Source organism: Petaurus breviceps, unplaced genomic scaffold (genome assembly GCF_028583685.1).
Source record: "Petaurus breviceps papuanus isolate PSGF00001 unplaced genomic scaffold, PetGlider_PUasm1.0 90977, whole genome shotgun sequence".
NCBI classification, from domain to species: domain Eukaryota; kingdom Metazoa; phylum Chordata; class Mammalia; order Diprotodontia; family Petauridae; genus Petaurus; species Petaurus breviceps.
The window spans coordinates 25586904-25602506 of record NW_027187391.1 but is presented as its reverse complement, the minus strand read 5'-3'; the positions used below and the strand labels follow the sequence as shown (position 1 = coordinate 25602506).

The window sequence follows — 15603 nt, the reverse complement described above, 5'->3', positions numbered from 1 at the left end:
GAGAGAGAGAGAGAGAGAGAGAGAGAGAGAGAGAGAGAGAGAGAGAGCTTTGGAAATGGAAGACACATAGAGGAAGGAGGATCCTCAGCATGCCTCTAGTTATCAACTTGCTTCTGTAGAGAATCTGGGGAATTTCACTTCTGGTTGAAATAGAAACTGCTCTCTCTGATTACAGATATGTCTCATTCTGAGCTACATAGCTTATTATTATTGGTATATTCTAATCTACAGAAGCTTCCAATTTCTATTTACTATCTGATTGATTAAATTGGTTTAATTTTACTATTTGGTTATGATGGTCTTTTGTGTAACATGCATTTGGTAAGAAGGAAAAAGTTGGGGAGGTATAAATTTGGTGTAATATTGTCCTTTAATGGATGGTAACTATGGAAATGGATTTTTTTTAGCCCAAATCATTACACTGTACCATCAGTATTTGGGGCAAGGGGTGGAAGATAGATGCAATTATAATCCAGTATCCCTTTCTTAGGGAGAAGAGTAGCTGGCCTTGCAGTTCATTCTCCTACTTCCCGCTAGTCATGAATAATTTTCCCTAGAGAAGAGATTCCAGAGATAGTTATTAATCCCTCCCTTGGAGCTATTTGTCTATATATTTGGACATCCTATATGGATAACATATTAATAATTGGGAATGGGCAATATGCAACTTTTATAGCTATAAAGTGATGCCTAGAATAGAAGCTAATACTTCAGATGTAGTTTTACCAGAGCACAGGAAGATTATTATTGTCCTAGTTCTGGAATTGAGGCTCTGAGTTTCTCAACAGTATTGCTTCCTTTCATCTATTATATCACCCTGTTGACTGCCGTTGACCTTTCAGCACACTAAAAAAAACAATAACAAAACCAGATCTTTTTTCACATGAAGTGGGATGGGGAATTACTTTTCTTCATCCAGCATTTGTGAAATTGATTTTGAAACCTAAGTGTAGAACTTGACATTATTTTTTTCCTTTTAAGTTTCACTCATTTGATTTGGCTTAACATTCTTGCCTCTTGAGATCTTTTTGCATCCTGATACTGTCATCAAATATTTTAGTTACCCTCCAAGATTTCATCAATGAAAAATTTTATAAGCATCCCATCTCTGTGTTCATTTCTGTCATTAATAAAAATGTTAAACAGCAGAACATTAAACATGTGCTTAACCTTTCTGGATACAGTTTTTTCTTGATATTCACAAAATATTCCTCTACTTTGACAGAAATTCAGATAATATTCCCTACTTTACAGTTTAAAGATTAAACTATTTTAAGTTTATGAAACTCTAGATATTTTTACTTATTTAATCCCAAAGTACATTTCTTTTAATAATCTCTTTTAAAGATTAATGATAATGGTTTGAAAGATGATGTCTAGACTTGTTTTTTGATCGTGACTTTCAGGTAGTCCAATAATTTTTTAATTATCTCTCCTGGATCTATTTTCCAGGTCAGTGGTTTTTCCAATGAGATATTTCACATTGTCTTCTATTTTTTCATGCACTTGGATTTGTTTTATAGTATCTTGATTTCTCATAAAGTCATTACCTTCCATTTGCTCCAATCTAATTTTGAGGTAATTATTTTCTTCTGTGAGCTTTTGAAATTCCTTTTCTATTTGGCCAATTCTACTTTTTAAGACATTCTCCTTATTGGCTTTTTGGACCTCTTTTGTCATTTGTGTTAGTCTATTTTTTAAGGTTTTATTTTCTTCAGTCACACTGTTGACTCATTTTTCATGATTTTCTTGCATCATTCTCATTTCTCTTCCCAATTTGTCCTCTACTTACCTTACTTGATTTTCAAAATCCTTCTTGAGCGCCTCCATGGCCTGTGACCAATTCATAATTTTCTTGGAGGCTTTTGATGTAGGATTTTTGACTTTGTTGTCTTCTTCTGGTTCTATTTTGGTGTCCTTTGTCCCCCCAAAAAGATTCTATAGTCTGATTGTGCTTCCTCTGTTTGCTTATCTTGCCAGCCAATTACTTGACTTTTGAGCTCTTTGCCATGGTAGAACTCTGCTTCCAGAGTGGGGAGTGTGGTATGCCAAATTTCTGGGGATTTTCGCAACTGTTGTCAGAGCTATGAGGAGGGCTCCCTCTCTATAGCCACCACAAGCTCTGCCACACTAGTGCTCCTCACTCCAGGACCACCACCCAAAACTGCTACCCATATCCAAGGAGGTCAAAGAAAGAGCAATTATCCTCTGAACTGTCACTTGGTCCCCTACAATCTGTAAGCCTGGAGATTAGGAAGCAGCCACATGGCAGTAACTACAGCCACAGTTACCTCTGCCCCTTGTCATTCTCTCTTACCCAATTCCAAGAGAGTTCCACACTGACCATTTACTTTCTCTTTGGTTTTATGGGTTGAGAAGTCTGGAAACCACCAGAGCTGCTAGTGATTCACTCTCCTGAAGTCTGTTCCTATGGATCTGTGCCAGTGTGGGTGTGGGCCAGCATGGCTCATGCAGAAGTGTGCTCTGCTCCCAGCTCAGTGTGAAAGACCCTTCCTGTCTACCTGTCAGGCTTCCTTTAGCAGGAGATTTGTTTCTCTCTGTCACTTTGTGGGTTCTGTTGCTCTAAAATTTGTATAGAGTCATTTTTACAGGTGTTGGAGGTGGTTGGAGGAGGAGCTCAAGCAAGTTCCTGCTTTTACTCCACCATCTTGGCTCTGCCCCCTCTTTCAAAGATTAACAACAGTGGCTCAGTGATAACATAAACCATTTCTTTTAATGTCATGGATTAGAGTTCATCAAGGTCTGGTGACCTGAGCTCATCAAGAGCACTAACTTGATCTCTTACCATCTCCATACTTAGATTTCTTCTCCCTATTAACTGTTTCTTTTTCCATATATAGCAACATTCTTCTTGGGAGAAAAAAGAAGAAAAATAAAATAATGTTTTGGGATTAATTATTGGGATGTCTCACTTTTGATATTTGTATCAGGAGCTTGGCACCCATTAGGAACTTCTTTTTGTTTGTTCAATTGTTTTTCAGTTATGTTCAACTCTTTATACTTACAGTTGATGTTTTCTTGGCAAATATACTGGAATGGTTTGTCATTTCTTTCTCTTGTTCATTTTATAGATGGGGAAATTGAGACAAACAGGGTTATGATATTTGCTGAGCGTCAGAGAGGTACTATGTGTCTGAGACCAAATTTGAACTGAAGATAAGTCTTTCTGGCTCCAGGTCCTGCACTCCATCCACTGAACCACCTAACTGCATGAAAGATTTAATAAATGACTTTTCATGGATGCACTCATTCATCTGACTCTTCGGATCATTTTCTTTCTTTCTTCTTTTTTTCCCTTACCTTGAGTCTTTTCTTTCTTTGTTTCAAGGTACTTTTTTTTTGCCTTTTTTTTTTGGAGGGCGATTGGGGTTAAGTAACTTGCGAAGGTTACACAGCTAGTATTTTTGTGTGGGTGTTAAGTGTCTCAGGCCGAAACCAAACTTGGGTCCTCCCGACTCCAGGGCTGGCGCTTTACTCATTGCGCCACCTAGCCACCCCCTCAAGGTACTTTTATGGTAGTGGATATTTATTTCTCTAGAACTTTTACCTTTTCTTCTAGAAGGGAGTCCTACCTAAAGTTTAATCATAGAGATAATTTGCATTGCCTTGATAGAAATAGAAATACTAAAGACTATGTAATAGGTAGGTCCATGCAAAATTCTTTTATGCCATGTGTGCTTGTTAGAGGTTAAATCCTCAGCCTTCAGTTGAGACAATAAGTATAATGTAGAATCATGTGGATAGTGCTGGCAGGCCAATATATTAGGCAAGAGTTCCAGTGTCAATGCTGAGAGTAGGTGATATTTGTCTGGTTCCTTTAAGTGTTTGTCCTTTAGGGTCCCTATCTTTTCGAAGAAAGAGGCTGTTATAAGCCTGACATAATAGAATTTCCTCAAGTGTTTAATTCATTCTTGCCTGGAGCTGATGCAACAGGAGACTGTGCCTTAAGATATGGAATTACATTTATGTATTTGTATTTGAAAATTGTAATCAATTACTCTGGCATGAGTTTCAATTTATATAGGTGGGTATAACCAAAGAGCTGGGTACAAGTAGAACATTTTTACTTCTCAATAGAAGTACTACACATGAGAGAAATACAATGTAATCCAATAGAAAAGCCTCATACGTAATGGCAGCAATAAATAGAATTTTAGCAAGTAAGACTGCTGCATTCAGATTCAGAACACAGCATGATGGCCAGAGGCTTTTAAAAACAGTCTTGTATAATTTTTAGAAGTCATCTTTTATACCTCTTAGAATGTTATAACATATAATAATATCCCTTTTATTTTCTGAATAAAGGTTAATTACACATATGAAAGGAATGAAAAGCAACTTTGAAACTACCTTCATTTTCAAAAGGCAGGAAAGACCAGGAAAGACAGACCATTGTCCAGAAACTAGAGCTACTTGAATGTAAATAATAACTTGGTTTTGGACCTTCATACATCAAAAATTATATAAGCTAAGTGCCTTTAAGAGTATATTGACTTTTTTTGGTGACAGAGGTTATATACTGCAAATGACAGAAAATGTGTTGTTATTGTGGTGGTGGTGGTGGTTGTTCAGTATTTGAACTCAGGAGGACAAATCTTGACTCCAGGCCTGACACTCTATCCACTGCCACACCTACTACCCATTTTTTGGTGACAGGGGTTACATATTACAAATGGAAGAAATTGTACATCAAACTAAAAATAATCAGTAAAGCCTCAAACTGTGACCCCACAAATACTTGTATACCCCTGATGGATCCATGAGCTTATCAGTGAGCTCATCAGTGAACTCCTTCCATTTGTCTGAATTCCTTCACAACTTTTCATCCTATGAGGTTATTGTACAAGTCAGTAAAAAATTCATAGAGGATCTATTCCATATACTGTAGGCTGCCTCTAGTTATTTTAATATCTGGGACACCTTGTGTTCCTTCTGAAACAGTCTACCTTTGTCCTCTCTCATTGTTACGTGATCAGCTAATCTCCTTGTTCTTGAAGAGACATTTGTTCCACTTCTCATGTATGTTATCATATTGGTACATATATCCACATACCTTCATTTATTCTACCATTGTATTTTGCATAAATTATAACTTTAATTCATTGCAAAATCATGCTACTCCATAATTTGCACCCATATAGATATACTGATGGCAGACAGCTTTTTATGACAAGTAGTTGTCCATCATTGAAATAATGTCATATATATTGTCACTTTTGGTTTGACTGACCTATTTTATTTTTTCCCTTCTCTTTTTCTTTGTGACAAGGGATAATGGTTCTCTGGGTAGAAGATGGGGATCAAGACACTCAGAAATAGGGGTGAAGAAAAAGAAAAAAAATTTACAAATGTAAAATTTTAAGGAATGCAATCAAAGCTATTCCTAGAAACTTTTGTGCCCTGGACAGTCAACATCAACTGTATTTAGGCTACTAGGAATCACTAGGAATCTCTAAATCTGTCTTCAGTTTAGCATGCTCAGAAATGGCAGACATGATCCCATGGGAAACTGGAACATTGGGCAAGGATACTTCTGTGGAGGTGGATAAAGGAGGAGCTTGATTCAGCTCAGGACAGGTCTGGGAAAACAGCTTCCTATTTTAAATAATTATTTTTTGTTAATTGGGTGCTAAGCTTTGTTGTTTATTCTGAAACACTTCAAGTACTATCTGCGCTCTCCACATTTAATGTCCTTGTTCAGAGCCTTGACTATTCTTAGTTCATGAAGTTTTCAAGAATTATAAACGTTATGAAGATTTCAAAACGTTATCAAATTCAATTTTCTTTTCCTTACTCAATTATTGGCCCCAGTTTATTGTCCATATACTGTTCCTGTCATCTCTCTGTGTGTGTCCATACAAAAGATATTCATTGGTCTACCTCTGTCCCCATGTGTCATAGTCTGGGCAATATTTTCATCCACTTTGCTTTTATTGGTAGGATGGCTAAAATGATCACACTTGCATTTTTATGTATTTCAACTGTGTATGCTTTGCAGAGTTCTGAGATTTGATACAGTTAATGAAATAGCACTTCTAAATAAGAACACAGAAGAACCCTTCCACCAAAAAGGAAAATTTCTTTTATTTGTATTCTGGGTAGAACATCTTTCATAGTACAAGTGTTCTTCTTCTTTAAATGAGAACATGTCTTTCAATTTCACATTGTACTTGATGCCAATACTGATAAAAATATGTAATGAAGCTATCTCTAGTTAAATCTATTATAGAATCCTGCAGAATTTGGAAATCTCCATGCATTGGCATTGCCTGGCTTAAGAGTATATCAAGATGATATTTTACTCTACTAAGTCAAATGTTTTCAAAAATAGACAAAGTGGGATATTTCTTATTAATTTCATGGGCTTTCTTTGGTTTCACATAACAAGGAAACAGCCTATGCTTCCAGAAAGTTGAATAAAAATATGATTGGTAGGTATTTGTGAGTTGTGATTCAGCCATATTAGAAGATTCTAAGCAAATAATCAATAAGATCATAAGGTCATTAGAGTCTAGATGGGGATTTTATATTCATTTACAGTAGAAAAATCTGCTGAAAAAGAAAAAAAAAGACTACTAGTTTCATTTTCATATTTTCATCAAGGGGGTCCTTGAAGATTTTATAAAGATGAAAATAGCCAGAGAGCTTTTAGTTGTCACTAAAGAATTCACCCTTCCTTCTGCCAAGACCAATGCCTTTGTTGTTGTCTGTCCTTTGCACTTGAAAAAGATTAATGACATCACAGTGTTAGGGTCAAGGTACAGTATGTTCTTCTGTGGCTGATCAGTCCAATATAGCTTGGAAAGTTCTACCCTAGGTCAGGCACAAATAGTCCATTTGAATATTTGAGATAGAGCTGTCTCTAGATTTGTGCAGTTCACATTTCTATTGCGTTAAGACAGTATGGTCATCTCCTAAGCTTCATCTCATTTCCACTTCATTAGGCAGTTTCTTCTTATTCTTCAAAATAGGTTGTAAAATAAGGAGCATTTAGGCCCTTATTGACTCCTCTATTTTATAAAAGATGAAGTTATCAAAAGACAGAATTTACAAGTTGATAAGATTTAAGTAGAGACAGATATCTAGCAAATGTCCAGAGAGATGAAGTCCCTTAACATAACTATACCCTACCACTGCACCAATTTTTTGTAAATTTTTGGGGTGAAGTAATTATCCTTTTAATTTAGATATTTTTATCCATATTCTTTCTTGTTTAAAATTTTATTTTATTTTAAATTTATGGAATAAAAGAGGCATTTGCAATAACAGAGTACAATGAAAAAGATAATTTCACATGAAAATGCAAATCTACTCTGCACAACTTGCTATTCCTTTCAAATATACAAAAAAATGATCATGTAAATTTATTTTTCCCCTTTTTTTCTTCCCTCCTCTCATCCTAGACATACAATACCCTTAGACACAAATAAGTGTGTGTGTATATTTTTATATACATATACGCATGTGTGTATGCATATGTATATCTATGCATGTGTTTGCATATGTGTATGTATACATGCATGCATATGTGTACATATACACGTACATGTAGAATTATACATTCTAATTGAAACAAAAAGTTGCACAGAAAATATAAAATGTTGGCAGGCATGCCTAGACAACTTTTTTAATGAAATTATTTGGTGGTTTAATCATCTACAAGCTCAATATGAGTCAAGAGAGCAGTATGACGGGCAAAAGGAATTAACAGTCTTAGGATTCAATAATAGATGCATAGCAGAATGTGACAAATGATATGCAATATTAACAATAGAGAGGTCTATGGTATTCCTTTGGCAGGTAACCAGTACATGAGTGAGAACTCCCAAAACTTTCAGACCTGAAAACCATTACTCACTTCTAGTGAGTCATGTTTGCATACATAATAATGTTGTCATGCCATTATATCTAACTTCCCATGACATGTTTGGGGTTTTCTTGGTAAAGATACTAGAGTGGTTTGCCATTTTCATCTTCAGTTCATTTTACAGAGGATGAATTGAGGCAAGCAGGGTTAGGTGACTTGCCCAGAGTCACACAGCTCATAAGTGTCCAAGGCCATGTTTGAACTCAGATCTTTCTGAGTCCAGGGCTGATGCTCTATCCACTGTGCCACCTAGCTGCTCCATTTTAAGTTGAGGAATGAACTAAATAAGTGAGTATTTAACAAATATCTAGGATATAGTATGCATGTAGTATAAAGCATGTATATAGTATATGTATAAAGTATGTAGAATATAGTAAAAAGGAGACATTTTGGAGTTGTGTTGGCAAGTAAAAAATTATTACAAAAATATCGAGATAAAATTACAGGAGGCATGACTAGGGTGACAATAATGGGAAGGAAGAACAGGTGAAAGAGAAACATTTTTGAATGAAAATATGTAGGATCTGGGAAATGACTGGATACAGAGAAAGATGAGTCAAACATTCTTTCCATTTGGAGGTACAGGGTTAGTAAAAATCATTCATAAAAGGTAATAATTTATCATTCAAAACCAAAATTATGAAAAGAATCAGAGGAAGGGACTCCAGATTCTCTGTGCATATCCATAGAATATCCATAGAAAATCATGGGCAAGAATTGAACAAAGTGAGAAGGTAAGAAGGGATTGTAGCTTGCAAGGACTGATACGGCACACCTTAAAAAAGTGATTGATCCACAGAAACATCAAATTAAAAGTTAACCTAAAGTCCATTGTTGTGTCTGTCTGAATACAACCACCATTTATTTGTGGAGAAATTTCCCCTCTATGGTCCTGTGTCTTGTCGCTTTAGTGTCCTTGGCAATGTAATAAGGATCAAAGATTGTTAAATGTTATATGAATTTCAATATTCAGACACTTAGAATACAGCACAGAGGTCAAAACCCAACTCTGGAACATGATAGTTAAAGATTAATGGAATACATTCTGGTTTTTAAAAATTCCCTAATTAAGTACTAATGGAAATATCTATCATTTTAGAGGATCTGAAACAGAAAAAAAAATCTAGAAATGGAAAAAAAAAAAAACCTTGGTGATCATCAGCCCAACTCTTTTGCCCTGCAGTTTAAAACATTGTGTCTAGAGAAATGAAGCAATCAATGACTTCACAGATACTGAAGGGCTAGCTAGGCTGGGTATAGAAACCAGGCATGTTCTTCCTATTACATTTTTATAGCAGGCTGCTTACCTAGATCATATCTTTCTTCCATTCACTCAGAATATTATATTTTTAGAGTGTATGGTGTCTTTGGGGTTATTTATTGGTAGGGATGGCTAGTGGAGGAAGGGAAAGGATGTGAATAGTAGTGAGAAAAAGCAACAATAATATGTTTTCTGTAACCTAATTGAATGAAACACAGTCATTCCAGACCCATGTTAGATCTGGCTAGTGTACATTGCACTCATTAAGGTGATTAGCTACTGAATTGAAATTGAATCAATCTTATTACCTTTTTCTTTCAGGCCTGAAGCAGTTTTCCCAGCTTTTTCTTTTGAAGCTTCTGTAAGAGAAGTGGAAGGAAAAAAGTTACAATAAATAATAAAGAAATATAGAAATAAGGAAGATATAAAGAAATAAGGAAAATAGTGATATGAGCATTTCTTAAAGCAACATGAAACTTGTGTTTGCTTGGTGAAAATCAGAGTCAGAGCATAAGTAGAATTCTGCTTTATTTGGGAATTTTGAGTAGGGATCCCTGAGAATTGGAAGAGGAAAGACTTTGAAAATTGTTATTTACTATACCGGGATGAAAATTTCTTTCCAAAGTGGATTGATGGATGGAGTATGAATGAATGAGTGAATGAAAAAAACATTTAGTAATTACTTTGAGAAAAGCACTGTGTTAAGAACAATGAATAGAAATAGAAAAGTAAGATAGTCACTATTCTAAAAGAGATCATTTTCTAGGGGTGGCTAAGTGGTGCAGTGAATAGAGCACTGGCCCTGGAGTCAGGTGGACCTGAGTTCATACCAGACCTCAGATGCTTAACACAAAACTAGCCATGTGACCTTGGGCAAGTCACCTAACCCCAAGTGCCCTGCCTTCCCCCCTCCAAAAAGACAAAAAAGGAGATCATATTCTAATAGGCAAACAATATAAGATCATAGATCTAGAACTAATGGATTATGAATACCATCAAGTCCAACCTTCTCATTTTAGAGATAAAGGAACTGAAGAACAAAAGGTTAAGTGATTTGCCTGGGTCACTTTGCCTGAGTGTCTAAGGCTGTATTTTGAACTGTCCTTCTGACTCCAAGTCCAGTGCCCTTTCCCCATTCCACACTGATAAAGTCACCTTCTAGCAATCTCCATATCATGCTTTTTCTACTCTGGCCATCCATACCCCCATCACAACACCAGAACCTTGAACTCCTTCATTGGAATGAATGGCAATGTATTTACAGATAGGATTACCTTTCATTTTTTCTTGCTGAGAACCAGATCTCCATTATACTTTCTAGATATCTTCATGCTGCACCCTTTCCAGTACATGTTATTTTGTTCCTTTAGAATATAAGCTCTTTGAGAGCAAGGAATGTCTTATTTGCTTATATTTGAATTTAAAGAATTTAACCCAGTTACTAATACAGAGTATTTACTAAATACTGTCTTTCTATCTGTCTGCCTACATACACCTCATTTATCTTTTATCTATATACTCATACAATAAGTAAAAATTGAGAAAATAAGAATAAATATGTCATTGGTTAGATCTAATGAATCTGGTCATTGTGCATGAATATGACCATTGAATAAATGAGATAAACATTGTGATTGGTTGCTGAAGAGAGTTTATTTAATAAAATAAAAACCTTCAGTTGTATGAAATAGGCAAAGACCAAATCCTATTGTTGGTGAGTCAGTATAATTATCTTTATATGTGGACAACCACATATGCTCATATTTTAACATTTGACTCAACAGTTTTTGATGCAGATATGCTAGGCATGATCTTTGTCTACTTCACCCCTTACTTCTTTATTATAAAGAAAACTAGTAGAATGAAATAAGTTATACAGCGATCATTTCTGGCAGCATATGCAGCAATCAGTACCCATACTTCCTTATTTTTTAAATGAAAAGAATAAGATGTATTTCCTCTTCCTCTTCCCTCTTCCCAGGGACAGAGCAGACATTATAATTATGAAACTCTTGGCATTGTTTTTGTGACCTTTTCTTTTACATTACTGAAGTCATTATGCATGAGAGGATTGTGGGAGGTGGCCACCCTGACTGTAGCACCTCATACCCCTCCAACAGGTATATGGAAACTTACTAACTCTGGGATGTCTTACTTAATTTAAACCTTTCCTCATATTGGCAAGTCTAGATTCCCAGAAAAGGACTACAGTCAAAAGGTTATAATCAAATTCTCTCAGGATCTAAAGGTAACCCTTTTGAGCACATTCACTTCCTAGACTCACTACTTTAGCTTTTAAATCCATACTTATGAGTTTCCACTTATATATAACCAGCTAGTAACAATTGTGACATGCTTAGATTTCAAACAAATACTCATTTTTATTTTTAATTTAATTTTAAACTTAAATACAAAATGAGAAAAGAAAAAAAATTTGCCATGTACACAGAAGAACATAAGAAAGGATTCAAAATAAGGCAATATATTTCCATTGTGAGAAAAGCTAAATAATGAATTCCATACATTATTTTCTAAGCCATCCATCTTTTCTTTGCTTCCTTGTATGTTTTCTTTTGTTTCTGTTGTGCACTTTTTGCTCCCCCCCCCCCCGGAAGGCTACAATTAAACAGGGAATAACACTCACACACATACACAGATATTCATAAATATACACATATACACTCAAACATAAGACCACATTATGCTTATTTCCACTTGTCATCTTTTTTTCTGAAGGTAGATAGCATCTTCCTTCATAAATCCAAGCCTTTCCATACTTTTTCTAAATCCATCAGTGCATCATTTCCTATTCCACAGCAATATTCTGACCCAATCATGTTCTATCTGTGAGATTGTTTGAGTACTCCCTGCCGCCAAATTTTCAGCATTCCCTCTATTCTTGGCTACATAGGTTTTATTTATGCAGGGAAATTTTAATTTAGTATAATCAAAATTTTCCATTTTATGCTTCAACACTGCTCTCACCTTAGCATATGGTTTAAAGTCTGATACTAGTGACTCTAGTTCCTTCACATCTTTTTCCCTGGTTTTCTTGAAGTTCTTAAACCTCTGCTCTTCCAAATGAACCTTCCAAATTATTTTTTTCTGATGCAGTAAGATAATTTTTATTAATTGGGATGCTATTAGATAGATTTATTAGGTAAAATTGTCAATTTTTTAAATATTAGCTTTACCTTCCCACACACAATAAATATTACTTCAATTATTTAGATCTAACTTTGTAAAAAAGTGATTTTGTATTTATATTCATATAGTTTCTGTGTCTCTTTTGACTGGTATACTCACATTTTTAATGCTATCTAGCTGTTTTATGTGATCTAAAGCTATTGATTATTATGACTAAGATAGTGTAGTTTTCCTATTTGATTAAATCTAATTTTAGCTTTAACTTTGTCTGAGATGATTACTTTCCCTGCTTTTTTACATAATAAATTCTACTCCTGACTTTTATTTTATGTTTTTATCTTTCATTTTTATGGCATTTCCCAAAAGCAACATATTGTTGAATTCAAATTTTAATCTATCAGTTTCAATTTCATAGGTAAATTCATCCCATTCAAATTTTAAATTATAATTACTTGTAGTATATATTTTCCTTCCTATTTTCCTCACTATTCTTCTCACCCTGTTCCTATTCCTCCTCTCTCCTCTGATTTACTTCTACTTGCTACCTTATATCCTATTCTTTAACCTATACCCCCCCCCAAAGAATCCCTCCCTTGTCTTCTACTTCCAGCCTGTCCCCTTGTAAAGCCAAGCACCAGTCCTTTCCAGAGGACTGCTGCTGTGAATAACTATAAGGTTCTGATCACATAGTACAGTGAACTCTCTATTCAGTAATAAACTAAGACAAAACATTCACAGAAACCAAAGTACAGCATTCATAATGTCATAATATAACAATTTACCACTAAAGTGGCCACATAATTATTACCAAAGTGACCACATAGTTTTAAACAAAAGATATAATTCAGTAAATCTTTAACTCAATCATCCTTAAGGAGCTTCTCCTTAAAGGACACAAAGAACAAAGGTCATAGTTCTCCACCCCTAGGTCACACTGTCTTAATCTCTCAGTCAAAAAGTCTTCTTTCTTCTTGATTTGAGATTAGTTTCCAATCATTCTTAACTCAATCATCCTTAAGAGGTACAAGGTACAGAGTACAAAGTTCTCCCAATCCTAGGCCACAGTAAATCATGATCTTCTCAGTCAGCATTAATACCCAAGAATAGGTCTTTTCATCTAGGCTTGAGGCTGGCTCCCAAATTCCATGGTTCCTCTTCCATGGGTCCAGCCGGAATCTACCCGATCATCACCTGGATTCACAGGTAGGCAGCTCTCAGCAACTCGTCCAGCTCCTTCTTCAGTTCCTCATCCAGCTTCTCATCTAGTTCCTCATCCAGTTCCTTGTCCACTTCCATATTGAAGCTCACAGTGTCCAGTCCACCTCAAGTCCTTTGCAGTTTCTGTTTCTGGGAAGAAAAAGCTTAAAAGAACCACAATAACATTCATGCACATTGCTGGCACCATCATCAATTCACTATTTGTCTGTGAAATAAACACAGACCCAACAACAAGGTCTGAGAACTCAACACACATCATTGCATGGTCCCAGGACCTCTGAAACCCTCCTCTAGGATGCCTGTAAACAGACAACAAGAAAATCCTCTTTCAGGGCTTCCAGTAAGGTCCAGGGCTTCTGTACAAAGTATTACAAACAAAAAATCAACAAAGACAGAACAGATAGATTGCCAGCCTCCACAACCGTACCCCCTTCTTAGTTCTGCTTTCTCCCAACATGGGCTTCTCTTTATATATGGTCATTAGTTTCTCCTTGTTCTACCCCTTCCTGTTGCATCAGCAAGTTCCTCCCACTGTGTTTCACAAGTTCTGTTTCCTAACAAAGAGTTGATATAATCATGGCCAAGGTTCAACTGAAACAAGGTTCTAAATACTTCTTTGCTTGCCATAACACCCCTTGCCCTCTTATTTCTTTCTGAATTTAGAAGATGTTTGCATCCTTCTAAATACATGTGTTATTCTCTCTTTGTCCCACTCTAGTTAATCTACATACCCTTCTATGCTCCCCCATCCTATTCCCTCTCCTTCCCTTATTCTGTCTCCCTTCCCTATCCAACCTCCTTGCCCCCTTATTTCCTTCTGAGTTCAGAAGACTTTTATAACCTTCTAGATAAATATGCAATGTTGCCTCTTTAACCCATGCCTGATAAGAGTAGGGCTCCAAAACTACTTGGCCTCCTCTCCCATCTAATTCCTTTGTATCAGTTCTATCTCTTGCACCTCATTTGTATGAAATATTTATTCTTTTTTTTTACCTTTCCTGCATCACTTTGCTTTTTAGAATTACATGATACTCAATTCCACCCAACTCTTTCTTTTGAACTAACAATCTACTAATGACAATCTTAGACATATGGTTAACATTTCCATATATAAAAAGTAAACAATTTGTCCTTATTGAGTCCCTTGTAATTAGTCTTTAATGTTTACCTTATATTTATGGATCTTGTATGTCAAATCCTCTATTAAATTCTGTTCATTTTTCAATAGAATCCTGAAAGTCTGTCAATTCATTGAATGTCCAGGACTATATTTAACTTGCTGGACATGATATTTTCAGCCATAGCCTCAGTCCTTTGGTTCTTTGTTATATAATGTTCAAAGATCTTCAATCTTTTAGTGTAACCACTGCTAGGTCTTGTATAATTTTAACTGGGGCTTCATCATATATGAACTGCTTTTTCTTGTTTGTAATCTTTTCTCTTTAACCTGGGGGTTTCAGAATTTGGCTATAATATTCCTATAGGTTTTCCTCTGAGGATCTCTTTCAGGTGGGGAGCAGTGATTCTTTTTTTTTTCTATTTTTATTTTTACCTGTTGTTCTAACACTTTTCTTTAATTATTTTTTCTATTATTTTATCATTTATTGATCATTGTTTTAAGGTAATCTGATTATTCTTACATGTTCTCTACTTGATCTATTCTCCAGATCAGTTGTTTTTTTATAAGGTATTTCACAGTCGTCTATTTTTTCATTTTTTGTATCTAGTTTTTATTATTTGTTGGTGTCTTATAATTTCGTTGACTTTCCCTTACCAAATTCTAATTTTCAAGGAGTCATTTTCTTCCTTAATAATCTGGATTTCCTTTTCCAGTTGGCTTATTTCTTTTCTTAATCTTCTTGGTTTTTTTTATTATTATTCTTAGTTTTTTTTTTAAATTTCTCAACTGCTCTTATTTGATTTTTAAGGTCTTTTTGGAGTTCTTCTATGAATTCTTATTGGGCAGATGCCCATTTGATGTTGCTCTTTGGGGGTAGCAGAGGCTTTTTCATTTTTTTCACTATCCTCCTCTGGAGTTGAACCCCAGTCTTTATTCCCATAGTAACTGTTGAAAGTTGGATTCTTTCTC

At 35.3% G+C, this 15603-nt stretch overlaps 1 protein-coding gene across 36 annotated transcripts in view; it reads right to left on the bottom strand.

The window, feature by feature from the left end:
- TRDN (triadin) overlaps positions 1-15603 on the bottom strand; it is a 565674-nt gene that overhangs the window by 123049 nt on the left and 427022 nt on the right. For all 36 annotated transcript variants that reach the window (XM_069076909.1, XM_069076882.1, XM_069076893.1 and 33 more), the window contains one exon: positions 9458-9508. In XM_069076909.1, coding sequence (XP_068933010.1) covers positions 9458-9508 — 51 coding nt within the window. The remainder of the gene's footprint in view (positions 1-9457; positions 9509-15603) is intronic.